At 46.8% G+C, this 21,996-nt stretch overlaps 1 protein-coding gene across 2 annotated transcripts in view; it reads right to left on the reverse strand.

Moving 5' to 3' along the window:
- SERAC1 (serine active site containing 1) overlaps positions 1–21,996 on the reverse strand; it is a 408,753-nt gene that overhangs the window by 33,597 nt on the left and 353,160 nt on the right. For both annotated transcript variants that reach the window (XM_063917652.1, XM_063917651.1), the window contains one exon: positions 10,340–10,478. In XM_063917652.1, coding sequence (XP_063773722.1) covers positions 10,340–10,478 — 139 coding nt within the window. The remainder of the gene's footprint in view (positions 1–10,339; positions 10,479–21,996) is intronic.

The raw sequence follows: 21,996 nt of genomic DNA on the forward strand, positions 1-21,996 counted from the left end.
ATTTGCCAATCCACGTGATTTCCGCCAAGTCGGACTTTCTGAGTTTTCGGATAAATGGCAGTTTGATTGAATAGGTCAAATCTCGATTTGACCTTAAATTGTCGTAAACTGCCGTTTATCCGACAAGTCGGGAAATCCGACTTGAATTGAATACACCCCACAGTCTTTCTGCAGTGTTTTATGTCAGAGCTAACCTTTGCGTTCTGACTTCAGTCACTGAAGACCAACACCTACAGGTATATTTACTTAGCGATAGGTTTCAAAAGCCACCGACAGCAGGTTTTAAAAAGGCAATACTATTAACTGCAAAATTTACCTGGTTTAAAATATTTTAAATCGAATGGTCAGAACCGCTAGCAACTGGCTTATTACAGTAAATATACCCCTAATATTTGGCCTATACATAAACACAACTGCTTTGGTAGCAATGAACCTTTCTGTTCCTATAATGAATAGAAGAGAGTCTAGAGAAATCGTAAAAAGGCGGTAAAACAAAGCAAGAAGTTGGCTATAAGAATAGTTACGTTTACTGCACAATAGAGATACATAAATCTACAAATACACAATCTACAATTACCATAGAGTAAATTAATTATAATAACATTCAGCTGTTGGCAAAGGAGCACAAATTCATATGTATATACTGTATCTACTGAAATTGCAGTGGTGCTGTTGGCAAAGTGATTTCACTTTCAATATTTATTTATTTATCTGATTGGCAATAAGGAACTCCCATTTTTCCCACATGCAATAACGATTTCCAATCCACAAGGAACAATGGGGGTCATTCCGAGTTGTTCGCTCGTTGCTGATTTTCGCTATGCTGCGATTTGTTGCTAATTGCGCATGCGCAAGGCACGCAGGGTGCATACGCTTAGTTATTTCACTAAAAACTTAGCAGTTTTGCTGTGGATCCTGCGGCGCTTTTCAGTCGCACTGCTGATCGGTGAATGATTGACAGGAAAGGGGCGTTTCTGGGTGGTAACTGAGCGTTTTCCGGGAGTGTGCTAAAAAACGCAGGCGTATCAGGGAAAAACGCGGGAGTGTCTGGAGAAACGGAGGAGTGGCTGGCCGAAAACAGGGCGTGTTTGTGACGTCAAACCAGGAACTAAACGGACTGAGCTGATCGCAATCTGTGAGTAGGTCTGGAGCTACTCAGAAACTGCAAAAAATAATTTAGTAGCAGTTCTGCTAATCTTTCGTTCGCTATTCTGCTAAGCTAAGATACACTCCCAAAGGGCGGCGGCCTAGCGTGTGCAATGCTGCTAAAAGCAGCTAGCGAGCAAACAACTCGAAATGAGGGCCAATATCAGCAGAGGTATATTCAGTTAGCTGTAGAAAACAGCAGTCACTTCCTCACTACACCAGTGGGCTAGATGTAGCAATCATATAAAACAAAAGTCAATTGCTAGCTGGCTACAACTCACACAATAGTTTAGTAGTTATAAGGCTAAGACCTGTTGTTCTGCTAGTTCTCCCTTCTCCTGCAGACAGGCCTGGTCTCCTTTTGATCAGCGTCTGACAATGATCTACATCCGATGGGTTTTGTCACCTGCATCCAGCGGCTGACCTACATTTGTGGGACTCTGAAGCCTGAACTGTTGTGGAGGCCCCTTTGCAAATAGCAACAATAGAGCAACATACAACAAGGACAGCACACACCACTCAGCGCCAGCAAAATTATCTTATACTCTTTTCAGACTTATATAGCCGGGTCGCACACAGGTGCTTCCCAGGTGCGACCCGGATTGAGACCCCTTTCAGACTTGCGGCCCAACCCGGCATATTACTGGGTTGGTGATGATAATCTCCAAGCGCCGCTTCCTCCTATGCAGAGAACGGGTGTCGGGTCACCTTGACCCAGCTTACCCGTTCATACTGCATGCATCCTTGGTTGATTCTGGCTTCAACCCAGGTCGTGACCTGGGATGAAATGACGGGACGCTCGACCCGGGATATTGCTTTAGGACCTTTCAGACTAAGCAAAATCCCAGGTTGATGCGTGTTCACGTGCAGTAACCTGGGAAATTTTTGCTAGTCTGAAAGGGGTATAATTAATTAGATGCCTCGTTGTCTCCCAGCAGCTCCTACACCACTAAGTGAGGCAAATCCAAGCTATAATAGCAGCAATGCGGTACTAGTAGCCTGGTTGTTATGGTGTTATTGGTGACAAGCTATAACCATAAATGACATTGATTTTGTTGAAAAATTCACTCATTAAAAAAAATTGCTTCGGGGCTTTGAAGCTTAAGCTTCATTAGTTTCATAGGCCACTGCCTGCATCAGTTCCTAAATTCTAGCAGATACTGTATGTAACTAATCTGTGTTCCATTGGTATCAACTGTATGTAATAATCATTCATGTTTTTATTCAAACATGTTATGGCATTTGCATTTTGTGTTTCCAGATCTATATATACTTATCATTTAACAAATGGAATTATTCTTATAGAAAATGGCCGGGATATAATGAAGTTCAAGTGGCGGCTGTGTAAAATGCCTAAACCATGCCTTGTACATGAGTGTCCATTTACAAAAACGTCCAAGTTTGGGCGACATCCATCATGGCTGCCGAACTCGGAATTCATTACATCCCACCCAATGGATGTAATGCTGCCCGAATTCGGTGCCCGTGCAGGATGCTGACCAAACCCAGACTTTTTTTTTAAAGGCGCAATCATTTACAAGGCTAATCATGCCTTTTAAATGATTTTACCCCTTTAAAAAACTGTCCCGAGTCGGCTGGCATCCTGAATGGTCGCTGAACTCAGGCGGCATTACATCTGGCCCCACGTCTTTGTTTGTCTTAGGAACAGTTCTTTTCCACATACACATTTTCCACTTATGCATGCTAAGAATATATATCATGCAGTACAGTGGTTTTTTTTGGTTTTTTTTAGAGATTTAGTTTGGAATAAAGGGATGCAATAGTTTTCTTATTTTTGCTAGAGGCTTGTTTTAGGATATGGGGCCGGATGTAATAGCGCCCAAGGTCAGCGGCCGTGAGGGATGCTGGCTGAACTTGCACGTTTTTTTAAAAGGGCAATCATGTACGAGGCATGGTTTACCCTTGTACATGATTGACCCTTTAAAAAAACGTCCGACTTTGGCCGGCATCATGGCCGGCCGCCGAACTCGGGCGCTAGTGCATCCTGCCCATAGTTGTTGTTCTTTTTATTTAAGAAATTGTTGATATGGTTTATACAGTATATGGTTTTATTAATTTGCTTACAGTGCCTGGATCGTATTGTTTCATTTTTTATCAATTAGTGAGACTGCTTAACCACTTAACCGACAATTTTTTCCACTACAAAACTGCTCGGAAATATTTTTTTTATTACTTAATAAAGTTTAAAAAGTATTAATAATATATTAAAATATGTCACCATAGGCCACCATTATAAAATAATTTCCTACCCCCCATTGGCAATAGACCCCTCAGTGGCCCTCATTCCGAGTTGTTCGCTCGCTAGCTGCTTTTAGCAGCATTGCACACGCTAAGCCGCCGCCCTCTGGGAGTGTATCTTAGCATAGCAGAATTGCGAACAAAAGATTAGCAGATTTGCAAATAGAAAATTCTTAGTAGTTTCTGAGTAGCTCCAGACTTACTCAGCCATTGCGATCAGTTCAGTCAGTTTCGTTCCTGGTTTGACGTCACAAACACACCCAGCGTTCGCCCAGACACTCCCCTGTTTCTTCAGACACTCCGCGTTTTTCCCAGAAACGCCAGCGTTTTTTCGCACACTCACATAAAACGGCCAGTTTCCGCCCAGAAACACCCACTTCCTGTCAATCACACTCCGATCACCAGAACGATGAAAAAATAAGAATTTACTTACCGATAATTCTATTTCTCGTAGTCCGTAGTGGATGCTGGGAACTCCGTAAGGACCATGGGGAATAGCGGCTCCGCAGGAGACTGGGCACAAAAGTAAAGCTTTAGGACTACCTGGTGTGCACTGGCTCCTCCCCCTATGACCCTCCTCCAAGCCTCAGTTAGGATACTGTGCCCGGACGAGCGTACACAATAAGGAAGGATTTTGAATCCCGGGTAAGACTCATACCAGCCACACCAATCACACCGTACAACTTGTGATCTGAACCCAGTTAACAGCATGATAACAGAGGAGCCTCTGGAAAGATGGCTCACAACAACAATAACCCGATTTAGTTAACAATAACTATGTACAAGTATTGCAGACAATCCGCACTTGGGATGGGCGCCCAGCATCTACTACGGACTACGAGAAATAGAATTATCGGTAAGTAAATTCTTATTTTCTCTGACGTCCTAGTGGATGCTGGGAACTCCGTAAGGACCATGGGGATTATACCAAAGCCCCCAAACGGGCGGGAGAGTGCGGATGACTCTGCAGCACCGAATGAGAGAACTCCAGGTCCTCCTCAGCCAGGGTATCAAATTTGTAGAATTTAGCAAACGTGTTTGCCCCTGACCAAGTAGCTGCTCGGCAAAGTTGTAAAGCCGAGACCCCTCGGGCAGCCGCCCAAGATGAGCCCACCTTCCTTGTGGAATGGGCTTTTACAGATTTTGGCTGTGGCAGGCCTGCCACAGAATGTGCAAGCTGAATGGTACTACAAATCCCACGAGCAATAGTCTGCTTAGAAGCAGGAGCACCCAGCTTGTTTGGTGCATACAGGATAAACAGGGAGTCAGATTTTCTGACTCCAGCCGTCCTGGAAACATATATTTTCAGGGCCCTGACAACGTCCAGCAACTTGGAGTCCTCCAAGTCCCTAGTAGCCGCAGGCACCACAATAGGCTGGTTCAGGTGAAACACTGAAACCACCTTAGGGAGAAATTGTGGACGAGTCCTCAATTCTGCCCTGTCCGTATGAAAAATCAGGTAAGGGCTTTTATAAGATAAAGCCGCCAATTCTGACACGCGCCTGGCCGAAGCCAGGGCCAACAGCATGACCACTTTCCATGTGAGATATTTCAAATCCACAGATTTAAGCGGTTCAAACCAATGTGATTTTAGGAACCCCAAAACTACATTGAGATCCCAAGGTGCCACTGGAGGCACAAAAGGAGGCTATATATGCAGCACCCCCTTGACAAACGTCTGAACTTCAGGAACTGAAGCCAGTTCTTTCTGGAAGAAAATCGACAGGGCCGAAATCTGAACCTTAATGGATCCTAATTTTAGGCCCATAGACACTCCTGTTTGCAGGAAATGCAGGAATCGACCCAGTTGAAATTCCTCCGTTGGGGCCTTACTGGCCTCGCACCACGCAACATATTTCCGCCAAATGCGGTGATAATGCTTTGCGGTCACATCCTTCCTGGCTTTGATCAGGGTAGGAATGACTTCTTCCGGAATGCCTTTTTCCTTCAGGATCCGGCGTTCAACCGCCATGCCGTCAAACGCAGCCGCGGTAAGTCTTGGAACAGACAGGGTCCTTGCTGGAGCAGGTCCCTTCTTAGAGGTAGAGGCCACGGGTCCTCTGTGAGCATCTCTTGAAGTTCCGGGTACCAAGTCCTTCTTGGCCAATCCGGAGCCACGAGTATAGTTCTTACTCCTCTCCGTCTTATAATTCTCAGTACCTTGGGTATGAGAGGCAGAGGAGGGAAACACATACACTGACTGGTACACCCATGGTGTTACCAGAGCGTCCACAGCTATTGCCTGAGGGTCCCTTGACCTGGCGCAATACCTGTCCAATTTTTTGTTGAGGCGGGACGCCATCATGTCCACCTTTGGTTTTTTCCAACGGTTTACAATCATGTGGAAGACTTCTGGGTGAAGTCCCCACTCTCCCGGGTGGAGGTCGTGCCTGCTAAGGAAGTCTGCTTCCCAGTTGTCCACTCCCGGAATGAACACTGCTGACAGTGCTATCACATGATTTTCCGCCCAGCGAAGAATCCTTGCAGCTTCTGCCATTGCCCTCCTGCTTCTTGTGCCGCCCTGTCTGTTCACGTGGGCGACTGCCGTGATGTTGTCCGACTGGATCAGCACCGGCTGACCTTGAAGCAGAGGTCTTGCTTGGCTTAGGGCATTGTAAATGGCCCTCAGCTCCAGGATATTTATGTGAAGTGATGTCTCCAGGCTTGACCACAAGCCCTGGAAATTTCTTCCCTGTGCGACTGCTCCCCAGCCTCGCAGGCTGGCATCCGTGGTCACCAGGACCCAGTCCTGAATGCCGAATCTGCGGCCCTCTAGAAGATGAGCACTCTGCAACCACCACAGGAGAGACACCCTTGTCTTTGGTGACAGGGTTATCCGCTGATGCATCTGAAGATGCGATCCGGACCATTTGTCCAGCAGGTCCCACTGGAAAGTTCTTGCGTGGAATCTGCCGAAAGGGATTGCTTCGTAGGAAGCCACCATTTTTCCCAGGACCCTTGTGCATTGATGCACTGACACTTGGCCTGGTTTTAGGAGGTTTCTGACTAGTTCGGATAACTCCCTGGCTTTCTCCTCCGGGAGAAACACCTTTTTCTGGACTGTGTCCAGGATCATCCCTAGGAATAGAAGACGTGTCGTCGAAATCAGCTGCGATTTTGGAATATTGAGAATCCAACCGTGCTACCGCAACACTACTTGAGATAGTGCTACCCCGACTACCAATTGTTCCCTGGATCTTGCCCTTATCAGGAGATCGTCCAAGTACGGGATAACTAAAACTCCCTTCCTTCAAAGGAGTATCATCATTTCGGCCATTACCTTGGTAAAGACCCGGGGTGCCGTGGACAAACCAAACGGCAGCGTCTGAAACTGATAGTGACAGTTCTGTACCACAAACCTGAGGTATCCTTGGTGAGAAGGGTAAATTGGGACATGGAGGTAAGCCTCCTTGATGTCCAAAGACACCATATAATCCCCTTCTTCCAAGTTCGCAATCACCGCTCTGAGTGACTCCATCTTGAATTTGAACCTGTGTATGTAAGTGTTCAAGGATTTCAGATTTAAAATAGGTCTCACCGAGCCGTCCGGCTTCGGTACCACAAACAGCGTGGAATAATACCCCTGTCCCTGTTGCAGGAGGGGTATCTTGATTATCACCTGCTGGGAATACAGCTTGTGAATGGCTTCCAATACCGCCTCCCTGTCGGAGGGAGACGTCGGTAAAGCAGACTTTAGGGGAGTGCCTGAGTCCGCTTGTAAAGCCCCAGCGTCATGCTGAGGACTTGGCAGAAAACGGGAGAGGGCTTCTGTTCCTGGGAACTGGCTGTTTGCTGCAGCCTTTTTCCTCTCCCTCTGCCACGGGGCAGAAATGAGGAGCCTTTTGCCCGCTTGCCCTTATGGGGCCGAAAGGACTGCGCCTGATAATACGGCGTCTTCTTATGTTGAGAGGCTACCTGGGGTAAAAATGTGGATTTCCCAGCAGTTGCCGTGGCCACCAGGTCTGATAGACCTACTCCAAATAACTCCTCCCCTTTGTAAGGCAATACTTCCATATGCCTTTTGGAATCAGCATCACCTGACCACTGCCTCGTCCATAACCCTCTTCTGGCAGAAATGGACAGCGCACTTACTCTTGATGCCAGTCGGCAAATATCCCTCTGTGCATCACGCATATATAGAAATGCATCTTTCAAATGCTCTATAGTCAGTAATATACTGTCCCTATCTAGGGTATCAATATTGTCAGTCAGGGAATCCGACCAAGCCACCCCAGCACTGCACATCCAGGCTGAGGCGATTGCTGGTCGCAGTATAACACCAGTGTGAGTGTATATACATTTTAGGATATTCTCCTGCTTTCTGTCAGCAGGTTCCTTAAGGGCGGCCCTATCAGGAGACGGTAGTGCCACCTGTTTTGACAAACGTGTGAGCGCTTTATCCACCTTAGGGGGTGTTTCAAAACGTGCCCTATCCTCTGGCGGGAAGGGGTATGATGCTAATAACCTTTTAGGAATTATCAGTTTTTTATCGGGGGAAACCCACACTTCATCACACACTTCATTTAATTCCTCAGATGCAGGAAAAACTACATGCAGTTTTTTCTCACCAAACATAATACCCTTTTTAGTGGTACTTGTATTATCAGAAATATGTAAAACATTTTTCATAGCATCAATCATGTAACGTGTGGCCCTACTGGAAGTCACATTCGTCTCTTCATCGTCGACACTGGAGTCAGTATCCGTGTCGGCGTCTGTATCTGCCATCTGAGGTAACGGGCGTTTTAGAGCCCCTGATGGCTTTTGAGACGCCTAGACAGGCACGAGCTGAGTAGCCGGCTGTCTCATGTCATCAACCGTCTTTTGTAAAGAGCTGACACTGTCACGTAATTCCTTCCATAAGCTCAGCCACTCAGGTGTCGACTCCCTAGGGGGTGACATCTCCATTACAGGCAATTGCTCCGCCTCCACACCATTTTCCTCCTCATACATGTCGACACAATCGTACCGACACACGGCACACACACAGGGAATGCTCTGATAGAGGACAGGACCCCACTAGCCCTTTGGGGAGACAGAGGGAGAGTATGCCAGCACACACCAGAGCGCTATATATATACAGGGATAACCTTATAGAAGTGTTTTTCCCCTTATAGCTGCTGTTTTATTTATACTACGCCTAATTAGTGCCCCCCTCTCTTGTTTTACCCTTTTCTGTAGTGCAGGACTGCAGGGGAGAGTCAGGGAGACGTCCTTCCAGCGAAGCTGTGAGGGAAAATGGCGCCCGTGTGCTGAGGAGATAGGCTCCGCCCCCTTCTCGGCAGACTTTTCTCCCGCTTTTTGCTGTATTCTGGCAGGGGTTAAAATACATCCATATAGCCCTGGGGGTTATATGTGATGTATTTTCGCCAGCCAAGGTGTTTCTATTGCTGCTCAGGGCGCCCCCCCCCCAGCGCCCTGCACCCTCAGTGACCGGAGTGTGAAGTGTGCCTGAGGAGCAATGGCGCACAGCTGCAGTGCTGTGCGCTACCTTGGTGAAGACTGATGTCTTCTGCCGCCGATTTTCCGGACCTCTTCTTGCTTCTGGCTCTGTAAGGGGGCCGGCGGCGCGGCTCTGGGACCGGACTCCGAGGCTGGGCCTGTGTTCGGTCCCTCTGGAGCTAATGGTGTCCAGTAGCCAAGAAGCCCAAGCTGGCTGCAAGCAGGCAGATTCGCTTCTTCTCCCCTTAGTCCCTCGATGCAGTGAGCCTGTTGCCAGCAGGTCTCACTGAAAATAAAAAACCTAAAACTAAACTTTTACTAAGAAACTCAGGAGAGCCTCCTAGAATGCACCCTTCTCGGCCGGGCACAAAAATCTAACTGAGGCTTGGAGGAGGGTCATAGGGGGAGGAGCCAGTGCACACCAGGTAGTCCTAAAGCTTTACTTTTGTGCCCAGTCTCCTGCGGAGCCGCTATTCCCCATGGTCCTTACGGAGTTCCCAGCATCCACTAGGACGTCAGAGAAATCCTCGTTATGCCGTGAGTAAAATACCTAACTTTTGAGTAAAATAACTAAGCGCATGCGCTCTGCGAACCTTGCGCATGCGCAGTAAGCGACTAATCGCAATATAGCGAAACTCGGCAACGAGCGAACAACTCGGAATGAGGGCCAGTGTTCTTAAATCCTAATAATAGCAAACCCCACAACCCTTTAGTAGCAAAAATATAAAAAAAAAGTTTTATAACCCCCAACTTTAAAAAGCCCTTTTTGGTTACACCTTCCCCCCCCCCCTCCTTTCTACAAGGCACCTTGATCCCCGGTGCTTGCGCTCCTAAATGTTGGTCACTGCACTGTGACCGGGAAGCCAGGGAAGAGAGGGATCTCCTAGTCTACACAATAGGGCACACAACGGGGCAGACGTGATGCAACCTGGCCAAGCAATGTACTCCTAGCTCACATGTAACTATGCCAGGCAAGTTATTAAACTACATATATGCAATCATGTGCACTTGTATTACGTATGATGTTCTTCGAGGATTTTATAAATACAAACACTTCTGTTGTTATAAACACAGGGGAGGAGTCAATCCTATTAGCGGCAAGTCAGCCCACAGCACTAGAACGTGCAGCTAGATGCCACACTCACATACCCTCCAACTGTACCTTTTTCGCAGGTACAGTACCTTTTTTTATGGTCTGTACCTGCCAAAAAGGGCTTTTACCGATTTTTGACTCTCCAAATTAACATTGAAAGTATAGGAAAGGGGTACCGGTTTTCATGTGTAAAATGTTGGAGGGTATGCACTCATGGTACCTCTGGATTCACAGATTTTTGTTCATGCACAAAAATCTGCGAGTCTGGGGCAAGATTTGACTGCAAGGGCCGCACGTTGCAGTCCCATTGCCATCAATTACATGTCATTGCAACAGCAACTTCACCTCCTCACACCTAAATGGATTCACTCCTGGATGTAGATAGAAATGTTACCCCACCTTTGGCCAACATTCTGTATAGTCATCTTCTTGAGCAGCACTGTCATCCAGTGGTTGGTCTCGGTCTTGCTGACGCCATGTTTTGAATGCTGCTCCCAACAGTCCATGGATAAACAGGACATCCGCATCTATAACCTGGCTACAATTTTTTTTCAAGAGAAGAAAAATACACAACAATTACTTTTTCTTACATACCACTTTTGAAATAGTAGATATATTGCACTTACTTTCTAGGTGGGTACACACCAGGCGATGTGCTTGGTGAGTGACATCACCTAATGTGTCACCCTCCTGGGTCGGGCCGCCCCACGTGGGCATAAACACTGTGCGATATCGCTAGCGATATTGCATAGTGATGTCCGCCGCAGCCGGTCCATGCATGCAGTTTATGTACTATAGTCCAAATTGAGCTGCATGCACAGCCGAGGGCCACGCATCGTTCATCGTCCACAGCATATACACTGGCCAATATAGTAAACAACGTCGCTCAGAAAGATCAAAATGAGCGATGCTGTTTATTTTATCGGCAAGTGTGTATGCACCTTTAGTTCTAGAAAGAGATGATAGAGCATAACATTGGGTAAGGATTGCATTATATCCACAACATATAAAACACAATTAAAGTATTCATTCATTTAATGTACATTTATAGCTTTTATGACATTACCAGAAAATTGCTGAATGATTTCCTCACATTTTAGTGATTACTCATTTACTGTGCAGCTTATGACTATTGGAATAAATTACTTTATGTTCAAATTTAGGATAATTTTCATTCAATTTAGTAGTGTGTCTCTAAAGGCTAGAGGTAAGGTGAAACTATTTACTGGAGTTGAGGAGAATATCAATTGAGATGAATCTTGCCACAGATGTCACCATGGGAGTTTCCTGCCCACTATATGTATGAATACTACCTCCTCCTTAGCAATTACGACTGCTGAATGCTTGGAAATGTCTACAGGCTGTGAACGCAATCTGACTATGTAATCAGATAGGGCCAGGGTGATTTCAATGTGCTCCTCTTATAACAGTTCATTATTTCCATTAAAACCTGACATACACAAGTAAATGTTACATTTACTTTTGTTATATATATATATATACACACACACACTTATGTAAAACCATTTAATGACTGATGGGTCAGTGGTATTAAACATGCGTCCCTACAGCTGCTGTGGAACAACAAATCTCAGTATGCCCTGTCACAGTTTTCCTATTAGTGGAGGCTGGGATGTAAAGATCCACAGTAGCTGGAGGGTCACATGTGGACTACCCCTGGGCTAGGGCATTGTTAACTCATTGAACAATGTTGGCCTTTATGTCTGAATAACAAAAAATACATTTGTGATAGTAAAGTTGATGACAAAATAACTTAGAATCAAGAAACAAAGGGAAGAAAACCAATTGAAGGTATGCAAATGCAATTTTATTTTTATACAGCATGCAGGGAAAATACATCTAGAAGATTTAGTGTCTTTATTTTAACCAGGGCAGGTTCCAGTCTATGTGGAGCCCAGGTTTGGAAATTTCCTACGATGCCCCCCCCCCTCCCCCTCCACACACACACTGCCCCCATAGCATTACTCAAACACACTGTTCTCATACAGTGCCGCCTAGAGGGGCAATAATTACTCAGGCCCAGGCTTGTTGATGTTCCAGGTTCGCCCCCCACTGAGTACTCTTTCCCTTTTTCCGGCAAGCATGTCTCCTCCACTGTGCCATCTTCCCAACTCCATCTTCCTGAATATCACTAGGAAGATAGAGACACCGAGGAGAAGGTTCCTGTTTGCCAGAACCAAGTAAGAAACTGAACCTCCCCTCAGTAAAAAAAAAATCTGCTCCCATGCAAGCTGAGGGGCAAATGCCCACCCCCCTGTGAAGCATTTCGTGGGGCCATTCTTATGATTTTATCTATATTTTTTGTGGGGGGGGGGGGGGGGGGGGATCGTGACCATGCCCCAATTATGCCACGCCCCCAACAGGGATCAGTACTAAATGCCGGTGGTCGGAATCCCGGCGGTCGAAATACCGACACCGGAATCCCGACCACACAATCCCGACAGGGGTGGCGAGCGGAACGCAGCCCCTTGCGGGCTCGCTTCGCTCGCCACGCTGCGGGCACGGTGCCTCGCTACGCTCGGCACACTATTATATTCTCCCTCTATGGGTGTCGTGGACACCCACGGAGGGAGAATATGTCGGGATTGCGGCGGTCGGGATTGCGGCGTCGGTATTTCGACCGCCGGGATTCCGTCCGGCGGCATCTTGACCGGATCCCCCCCAACACACTGGAGCAACGGGCATTAATTCTGACATCAAAACAAATGCCTTTGAGCCCAGATGCTCAGATTGAGTGTACACATTGGAACAGGTTTAATGAGGGATGGAAGGGTCATGTTTCGTCCTCCATTAGCATAAACAAGGTCACTAGCGATATCGCTAGGTTTGATGTGCAGAATATCAAACCTAGCATCCATCACTAAGGACTGTGGGAGCACGCAACCAGCCGTACACACTGAGCGATGTAGGCAATCTGTTATTACACAAACACAAAACTTGCCTGACATCACTCCAGTGTGTATCATGCTTATGGCACCTCCTGACCTCCTCAAAGTGCTTCCTGCCTCTTACAGTTTTACGCACGGCCTCCTGGCCTTCTCACGGTATCCGGACTCCAGGTCGACAACAAAAAGGTCGACACACCTTAGGTCGACGCCAATTGGTCGACACACCTTAGGTCGACATGGACAAAAGGTCGACGTGGAAAAGGTCGACAGGAAAAAGGTCGACATCAGCTTTTCACGATTTTTTTCTTTTTTGGAACCTTTTCATACTTAACGATCCACGTGGACTACGATTGGAACGGTAATCTGTGCCGAGCGAAGCGGTAGCGGAGCGAAGGCACCATGCCCGAAGCATGGCGAGCGAAGCGAGCCATGCGAGGGGACGCGGTGCACTAATTGGGGTTCCAGTCACTCTACGAAGAAAACGACACCAAAAAAACATAAAAAACTCATGTCGACCTTTTCCATGTCGACCTTGTTCCTGTCGACATTTTGTCCATGTCGACCTAAGGAGTGTCGACCAATTGGCGTCGACCTAAGGTGTGTCGACCTTTTTGTTGTCGATCCTGAGTCCCAGACCCCTTTTCACACTCAAGGACTGGCGGCTTCTCAGCAATATAAGCAGTGTCGCAGAAATTGATGGTCTTTCCTGCCTCCTGCAATCTGCACTGGCCTCCTAGCCCCAAATGGCTGTTCCTGGCACACTGGGCTCTCTTGACTGCCAATACAGCCTGCCTGGCTTTTCACAACTCCACCTGAGCTGTTTACACAGAGAGCAGAGTTACCTGGCTGCACAGTCTCTGCCAGACTATCTGCACTCTGCATCTCTTAGGTGTGGTCACACCTGCCTTTTATTTTAGATATTTTTGCCTATTTTGCACATCACTTATGCTGTTATGTCCTGAAGATGGTCCCTTTGGGACCGAAACGTCGACTGCATGTATTTTCTACATTCTCTATTGCGGATTTATCGAATTAAACATTAATTAATTTCTGGTTTTGTGGTGGTGAGTGAAAAAAATTTCTGGATATATTATAGTAGTTTTGTCTCTATTAGACTATTGGAGCACCCGAGCTTTATTTGTATATTTTGAGTGCTGGTAATTCCATCTACTACACTCCTGCAGAACACTGCACTCAAATAACTGCTGGTAATTCCATCTACTACACTCCTGCAGAACATTGCACTCAAATAACTGCTGGTAATTCCATCTACTACACTCCTGCAGAACATTGCACTCAACTGCTGGTAATTCCATCTACTACACTCCTGCAGTACATTGCACACAAATAACTGCTGGTAATTCCATCTACTACACTCCTGCAGAACATTGCACTCAAATAACTGCTGGTAATTCCATCTACTACACTCCTGCAGAACATTGCACTCAACTGCTGGTGAATATATACTTGTCTAGGTTTATTGAAAATGAGAGCTGCAGATTATCACTACTGGCTGCACTGAAATACTAATTAGCAAATTGGGTGTTAAGAATTATAGCATTGCTATAGGCATAAGGCATCTGCTTTTATATTAGATTGCTTATGCACATGATGGGTTGCTATTGATAAAATAAGAATTTACTCACCGGTAATTCTATTTCTCATAGTCCGTAGTGGATGCTGGGGACTCCGTAAGGACCATGGGGATTAGCGGCTCCGCAGGAGACTGGGCACAACTATAAAGAAAGCTTTTAGACTACTGGTGTGCACTGGCTCCTCCCACTAAGACCCTCCTCCAAGCCTCAGTCAGGATACTGTGCCCGGAAGAGCTGACACAATTAGGAAGGATTTTGAATCCCGGGTAAGACTCCTACCAGCCACACCAATCACACCGTATAACTCGTGATACAATACCCAGTTAACAGTATGATAACAACTGAGCCTCTCAACAGATAGCTCAATAATAACCCTTTAGTTAAGCAATAACTATATACAAGTAATGCAGACAATCCGCACTTGGGATGGGCGCCCAGCATCCACTACGGACTATGAGAAATAGAATTACCGGTGAGTAAATTCTTATTTTCTCTAACGTCCTAAGTGGATGCTGGGGACTCCGTAAGGACCATGGGGATTATACCAAAGCTCCCAAACGGGCGGGAGAGTGCGGATGACTCTGCAGCACCGAATGAGAGAACTCAAGGTCCTACTCAGCCAGGGTATCAAATTTGTAGAATTTTGCAAACGTGTTTGCCCCTGACCAAGTTGCAGCTCGGCAAAGTTGTAAAGCCGAGACCCCTCGGGCAGCCGCCCAAGAAGAGCCCACTTTCCTCGTGGAATGGGCTTTTACTGATTTAGGATGCGGCAGTCCAGCCGCAGAATGTGCAAGCTGAATCATACTACAGGTCCAGCGAGCAATAGTCTGCTTTGAAGCAGGTGCACCCAACTTGTTGGGCGCATACAGGATAAAGAGCGAGTCAGTCTTTCTGACTCCAGCTGTCCTGGAAACATAAATTTTCAGGGCCCTAACTACATCCAACAACTTGGAAGCCTCCAAGTCATTTGTAGCCGCAGGCACAACGATAGGTTGGTTCAGATGAAAAGCTGATACCACTTTGGGGAGAAACTGGGGACGAGTCCTCAATTCTGCCCTATCCATATGGAATATCAGATAAGGGCTTTTACATGACAAAGCCGCCAATTCTGAAACACGCCTGGCCGAAGCCAATAACATGACCACTTTCCACGTGAGATATTTCAAATCCACGGTTTTCAGTGGCTCAAACCAATGTGACTTTAGGAAATCTAACACCACGTTGAGATCCCAAGGTGCCACTGGAGGCACAAAAGGGGGCTGAATATGTAGCACTCCCTTAACAAAAGTCTGAACTTCAGGTAGTGAAGCCAATTCTCTCTGGAAGAAAATCGATAGAGCCGAAATCTGGACCTTAATGGAACCCAATTTTAGGCCCATAGTCACCCCTGACTGTAGGAAGTGCAGGAACCGGCCCAGCTGAAATTCTTCCGTTGGGGCCTTCCTGGCCTCACACCACGCAACATATTTTCGCCATATGCGGTGATAATGGTTTGCGGTTACTTCTTTCCTAGCTTTAATCAGCGTAGGAATGACTTCCTCCGGAATGCCCTTTTCCTTCAGGATCCGGTGTTCAACCGCCATGCCGTCAAACGCAGCCGCGGTAAGTCTTGGAACAGACAGGGCCCCTGCTGCAGCAGGTCTTGTCTGAGCGGTAGAGGCCATGGGTCCTCTGACATCATTTCTTGAAGTTCCGGATACCACGCTCTTCTTGGCCAATCCGGAACAATGAGTATAGTTCTTACTCCTCTTCTCCTTATTATCCTCAGTACCTTTGGTATGAGAGGAAGAGGAGGGAACACATAAACCGATCGGTACACCCACGGTGTTACCAGAGCGTCCACAGCTATCGCCTGCGGGTCTCTCGACCTGGCGCAATATTTTTCTAGCTTTTTGTTTAGGCGGGACGCCATCATGTCCACCTGTGGTTTTTCCCACTGGTTTACAATCATTTGAAAGACTTCTGGATGAAGTCCCCACTCTCCCGGGTGGAGGTCGTGCCTGCTGAGGAAGTCTGCTTCCCAGTTGTCCACTCCCGGAATGAACACTGCTGACAGTGCTAACACGTGATTTTCCGCCCATCGGAGAATCCTTGTGGCTTCTGCCATCGCCGTCCTGCTTCTCGTGCCGCCCTGTCGATTTACATGGGCGACCGCGTGATGTTGTCTGACTGGATCAGTACCGGCTGGTTTTGAAGCAGGGGTTTTGCCTGACTTAGGGCATTGTAAATGGCCCTTAGTTCCAGAATATTTATGTGCATGGAAGTCTCCTGACTTGACCATAGTCCTTGGAAGTTTCTTCCCTGTGTGACTGCTCCCCAGCCTCGAAGGCTGGCATCCGTGGTCACCAGGACCCAGTCCTGTATGCCGAATCTGCGGCCCTCTTGAAGATGAGCTCTCTGCAGCCACCACAGCAGAGACACCCTTGTCCTTGGAGACAGGGTTATCAGACGATGCATCTGAAGATGCGATCCGGACCACTTGTCCAACAGGTCCCACTGAAAGGTTCTTGCATGAAACCTGCCGAATGGAATCGCTTCGTAGGAAGCTACCATTTTTCCCAGGATCCGCGTGCAATGATGCACCGACACCTGTTTTGGTTTTAGGAGGCCTCTGACTAGAGATGACAGCTCCTTGGCCTTCTCCTCCGGGAGAAACACTTTTCTCTGTTTTGTGTCCAGAACCATCCCTAGGAACAGCAGGCGTGTCGTAGGGACCAGCTGTGACTTTGGAATGTTTAGAATCCAGCCGTGCTGTTGTAGCACTTCCCGAGATAGTGCTACCCCTACCAACAACTGCTCTCTGGACCTCGCCTTTATCAGGAGATCGTCCAAGTACGGGATAATTAAAACTCCCTTCCTTCGAAGGAGTATCATCATTTCCGCCATTACCTTGGTAAAGACCCTCGGAGCCGCGGAGAGACCGAACGGCAACGTCTGGAATTGGTAATGACAATCTTGTACCACAAACCTGAGGTACTCCTGGTGAGGATGGTAAATGGGGACATGTAGGTAAGCATCCTTGATGTCCAGCGATACCATGTAATCTCCCTCGTCCAGGCTTGCAATAACCGCCCTGAGCGATTCCATCTTGAACTTGAATTTTTTTATATATGTGTTCAAGGATTTCAAATTTAAAATGGGTCTCACCGAACCGTCCGGTTTCGGTACCACAAACATTGTGGAATAGTAACCCCTTCCTTGTTGAAGTAGGGGCACCTTTACTATCACTTGTTGTGAATACAGCTTTTGAATTGCCTGTAACACTGCCTCCCTGCCTGAGGGAGTGGTTGGCAAGGCAGATTTGAGGAAACGGCGGGGGGGAGACGTCTCGAATTCCAGTTTGTACCCGAGATACTACTTGAAGGATCCAGGGATCCACCCGTGAGCGAGCCCACTGATTGCTGAAATTTTTGAGACGGGCCCCCACCGTACCTGGCTCCGCCTGTGGAGCCCCAGCGTCATGCTGTGGACTTAGAGGAAGCGGGGGAGGACTTTTGCTCCTGGGAACTTGCTGTATGCTGCAGCTTTTTTCCCCTACCTCTGCCTCTGGGCAGAAAGGACGCGCCTTTAACCCGCTTGCCCCTATTGGGCCGAAAGGACTGTACCTGATAATACGGTGCTTTCTTTGGTTGTGAGGGAACATGGGGTAAAAATGTAGATTTCCCAGCTGTTGCTGTGGAAACGAGGTCCGAGAGACCATCCCCGAACAATTCCTCACCCTTATAAGGCAGAACTTCCATATGTCGTTTGGAATCTGCATCACCTGTCCACTGCCGAGTCCATAACCCTCTCCTGGCAGAAATGGACATTGCACTAATTTTGGATGCCAGTCGGCAAATATCCCTCTGTGCATCCCTCATGTATAAAAGTGCGTCTTTTATATGCTCTACGTTTAGCAATATAGTGTCCCTGTCTAGGATATCTATATTATCTGACAGGGAATCTGACCACGCAGCAGCAGCACTGCACATCCAGGCTGAAGCTATAGCCGGTCTCAGTATAACACCTGTGTGTGTATATATAGATTTCAGGATAGCCTCCTGCTTTCTATCAGCAGATTCCTTCAGGGCGGCCATATCCGGAGACGGTAGTGCCACCTTTTTTGACAAGCGTGTGAGCGCTTTATCCACCCTAGGGGATGTTTCCCAGCGTGACCTATCCTCTGGCGGGAAAGGGTACACCATTAGTAACCTCTTAGAAATTACCAGCTTTTTATCAGGGGAAGCCCACGCTTCTTCACACACTTCATTTAACTCTTCAGATGGAGGAAAAGCTACTGGTAGTTTTTTCTCTCCAAACATTATACCCTTTTTTGTGGTACCGGGGGTAACATCAGAAATGTGCAACACATTTTTCATTGCCTCAATCATGTAATGTGTGGCCCTACTGGAAGTTACATTAGTCTCATCGTCGTCGACACTGGAGTCAGTATCCGTGTCGACATCTGTGTCAACCATCTGAGGTAGCGGGCGTTTTAGAGCCCCTGATGGTTTTTGAGACGCCTGGGCAGACACAGGCTGAGAAGCCGGCTGTCCCACATTTGGTATGTCGTCAAACCTTTTATGTAAGGAGTCGACACTATCACGTAATTCCTTCCACAGCACCATCCACTCAGGTGTCGACCCCGCAGGGGGTGACATCACATTTACAGGCATCTGCTCCGCCTCCACATAAGTATCCTCATCAAACATGTCGACACAGCCGTACCGACACACCGCAAACACACAGGGAATGCTCTGACAGAGGACAGGACCCCACAAAGCCCTTTGGAGAGACAGAGAGAGAGTATGCCAGCACACACCAGAGCGCTATATAACACTGGGATCCCACTATCAATGAGTGTTTTCCCTATAGCTGCTTTTTATATATATATTACATATATATCTTATCTATACTGCGCCTAAATTTAGTGCCCCCCCTCTCTTTTTTACCCTTCTGTCGTATTCAGACTGCAGGGGAGAGCCAGGGAGCTTCCTTCCAGCGGAACTGTGAGGGAAAAATGGCGCCAGTGTGCTGAGGGAGAAGCCCCGCCCCCTTTTCGGCGGACTTTCTCCCGCTTTTTCTGTAATACTGGCAGGGGTAATTTTACATCTATATAGCCTCTAGGGCTATATATGATGTATATTTGCCAGCCAAGGTGTTATTTATTGCCCTCAGGGCGCCCCCCCCAGCGCCCTGCACCCATCAGTGACCGAAGTGTGAGGTGTACATGAGGAGCAATGGCGCACAGCTGCAGTGCTGTGCGCTACCTTGGTGAAGACCGAAGTCTTCTGCCGCCGATTTTCCAGACCTTCTTCGTGCTTCTGGCTCTGTAAGGGGGACGGCGGCGCGGCTCCGGGAACGAACACCAAGGTCGGGTCCTGCGGTCGATCCCTCTGGAGCTAATGGTGTCCAGTAGCCTAAGAAGCCCAAACTACCACCTGTTAGGTAGGTTCGCTTCTTCTCCCCTTAGTCCCTCGCTGCAGTGAGTCTGTTGCCAGCAGATCTCACTGAAAATAAAAAAAACCTAAATATACTTTCTTTCTAGGTGCCCAGGAGAGCCCCTAGTGTGCATCCAGCTCAGCCGGGCACAAGAATCTAACTGAGGTCTGGAGGAGGGTCTTAGTGGGAGGAGCCAGTGCACACCAGTAGTCTAAAAGCTTTCTTTATAGTTGTGCCCAGTCTCCTGCGGAGCCGCTAATCCCCATGGTCCTTACGGAGTCCCCAGCATCCACTTAGGACGTTAGAGAAATTGGAATGTTGTCTCCTGTGTATAGGAATGAGGGCATGACTCTGATCAATCTCAGTTGGTTGGTATGTTAGCTTGTTTTCTTTAAACTGTTTTATTACTAGCCATTGCTGGGGGAGGGGTCATTGGAGTTTGGGTGTAATCAGTGTATTCACATGCTTGGCCCATTACTTAAAGAGCATCAGGAAGGCTTGTGCCATTAGGCTTATGTCCATTACTTCAAAGGACATTATTCAAAGGATAACTACAAGTTTAAACATAATTTTGATGTTACACCGACGTTAAACCGAAGGAAAACAGAAGGACAACAATCAATCCACAATCTGGGCCACTGAAGGACAGCTTTCAAACAAATGTGAGTCCAATTCCTCTACACATCAAACTACTCCAGCCTGAGTAACCCATACTTATAACTTAAATCTGTGATAGGAACGCTGCGAGACCTTTCCACTTCATCCGCAACTACTCAAATTTATGTCTATAGCTTACCAAAAACATCTGAATTCTCACCTGTACCAATGTTATCTGTCTTTTTACACTATGAAAAGACATCCCCAAACTGCTCACTACAGCTCTCTCTAATGCAAACTCATGTATGTTTTTAGATGTAATGATTGGCTTGTAATTGGCACTGCATGTGTGGGGAAGCTGCACAGTGAAACATAGTTTATTATTTCATGCTCCCTGGTGTTTACCTCCTTTGATCATTTGACCACTGTGGTCAGGTGTACTATACATTTACATTTAGTGAGGTGTAGTCATGGTGTAAAGGACACAGTGTGATTCCTGATTAATAAAAAAAAAAAACACTGAGCAACATCCCCAAACAGGTCATTTCAACTTTAAACTTGTCATTTATTTTGTACGGTCTGGACATGGCTGCTAATAATAAATGCACAGACAAAATTCTTAAAGCTATGTGTGCAAATGCTAGGAGCTTAGGAGACAAAATTCCAGAGCTAATTGCGATAATGACAAGGGATAACATGGATTTTGTGGCAATTACAGAGTCGTGGTGCAATGAGAATCATGACTGGGACATAGCTATACCAGGATACAATTTATTTAGGAAGGATAGAATAGGAAGAATAGGTGGAGGGGTAGCTATGTATGTGAAAAAAAGCATAAATGCTACTTTAATACAAAATATTGAAGACAAAACTGAGGCCCTTTGGGTCACCATAGAAACTGGGAAGAAGGACATTATTCACATTGGGGTGATCTATAGACCACCAGGCCAGGGGCAGGATTTGGACAGGAACCTATTGTTGGACATCACTAAAATGGCTTTAAAGGGAGAAGTCATAATCATGGGAGACTTTATTTTACCAGATGTAAATTGGGAGGGGTCTTTTGCAAGTTCAGCTACAAGTGGCAAATTTCTACATTTCTACAGGGAGCATCTCTCAAGCAATTGGTGAGGGAGCCCACTCGTAAAGACTCAATATTAGATTTAATTCTTACAAATGGTCATAGGATATCCGACATATATGTGGGTGATCACCTGGGATCCAGTGATCATCAAGCAGTATGGTTTAGGATAAAGACAGGATCCAACTCCTGTCACACAAAAACAAAGGTGCTGGATTTTAGAAATGCTGACTTTGCAAAAATGGGGAGATGTTTAAGTGATTCATTGGTGGACTGGAGGAACTTGAAAGGCGTGCAGGAGAGGTGGGAAAAACTGAAAAGTGCAAAACTAAGTGCAACAGACCTTTGTATCAAAAGGGTTAGGAAAAGGAAGCCAGTGTGGTTCACAAAAGAAGTATCAACTAGTGTGAAAGCAAAAAAGATGGCTTTTAGGAAATACAAACAGACTCAAAA

The sequence above is a fragment of the Pseudophryne corroboree genome, chromosome 4, assembly GCF_028390025.1.
Source record: "Pseudophryne corroboree isolate aPseCor3 chromosome 4, aPseCor3.hap2, whole genome shotgun sequence".
Lineage (NCBI taxonomy): Eukaryota > Metazoa > Chordata > Amphibia > Anura > Myobatrachidae > Pseudophryne > Pseudophryne corroboree.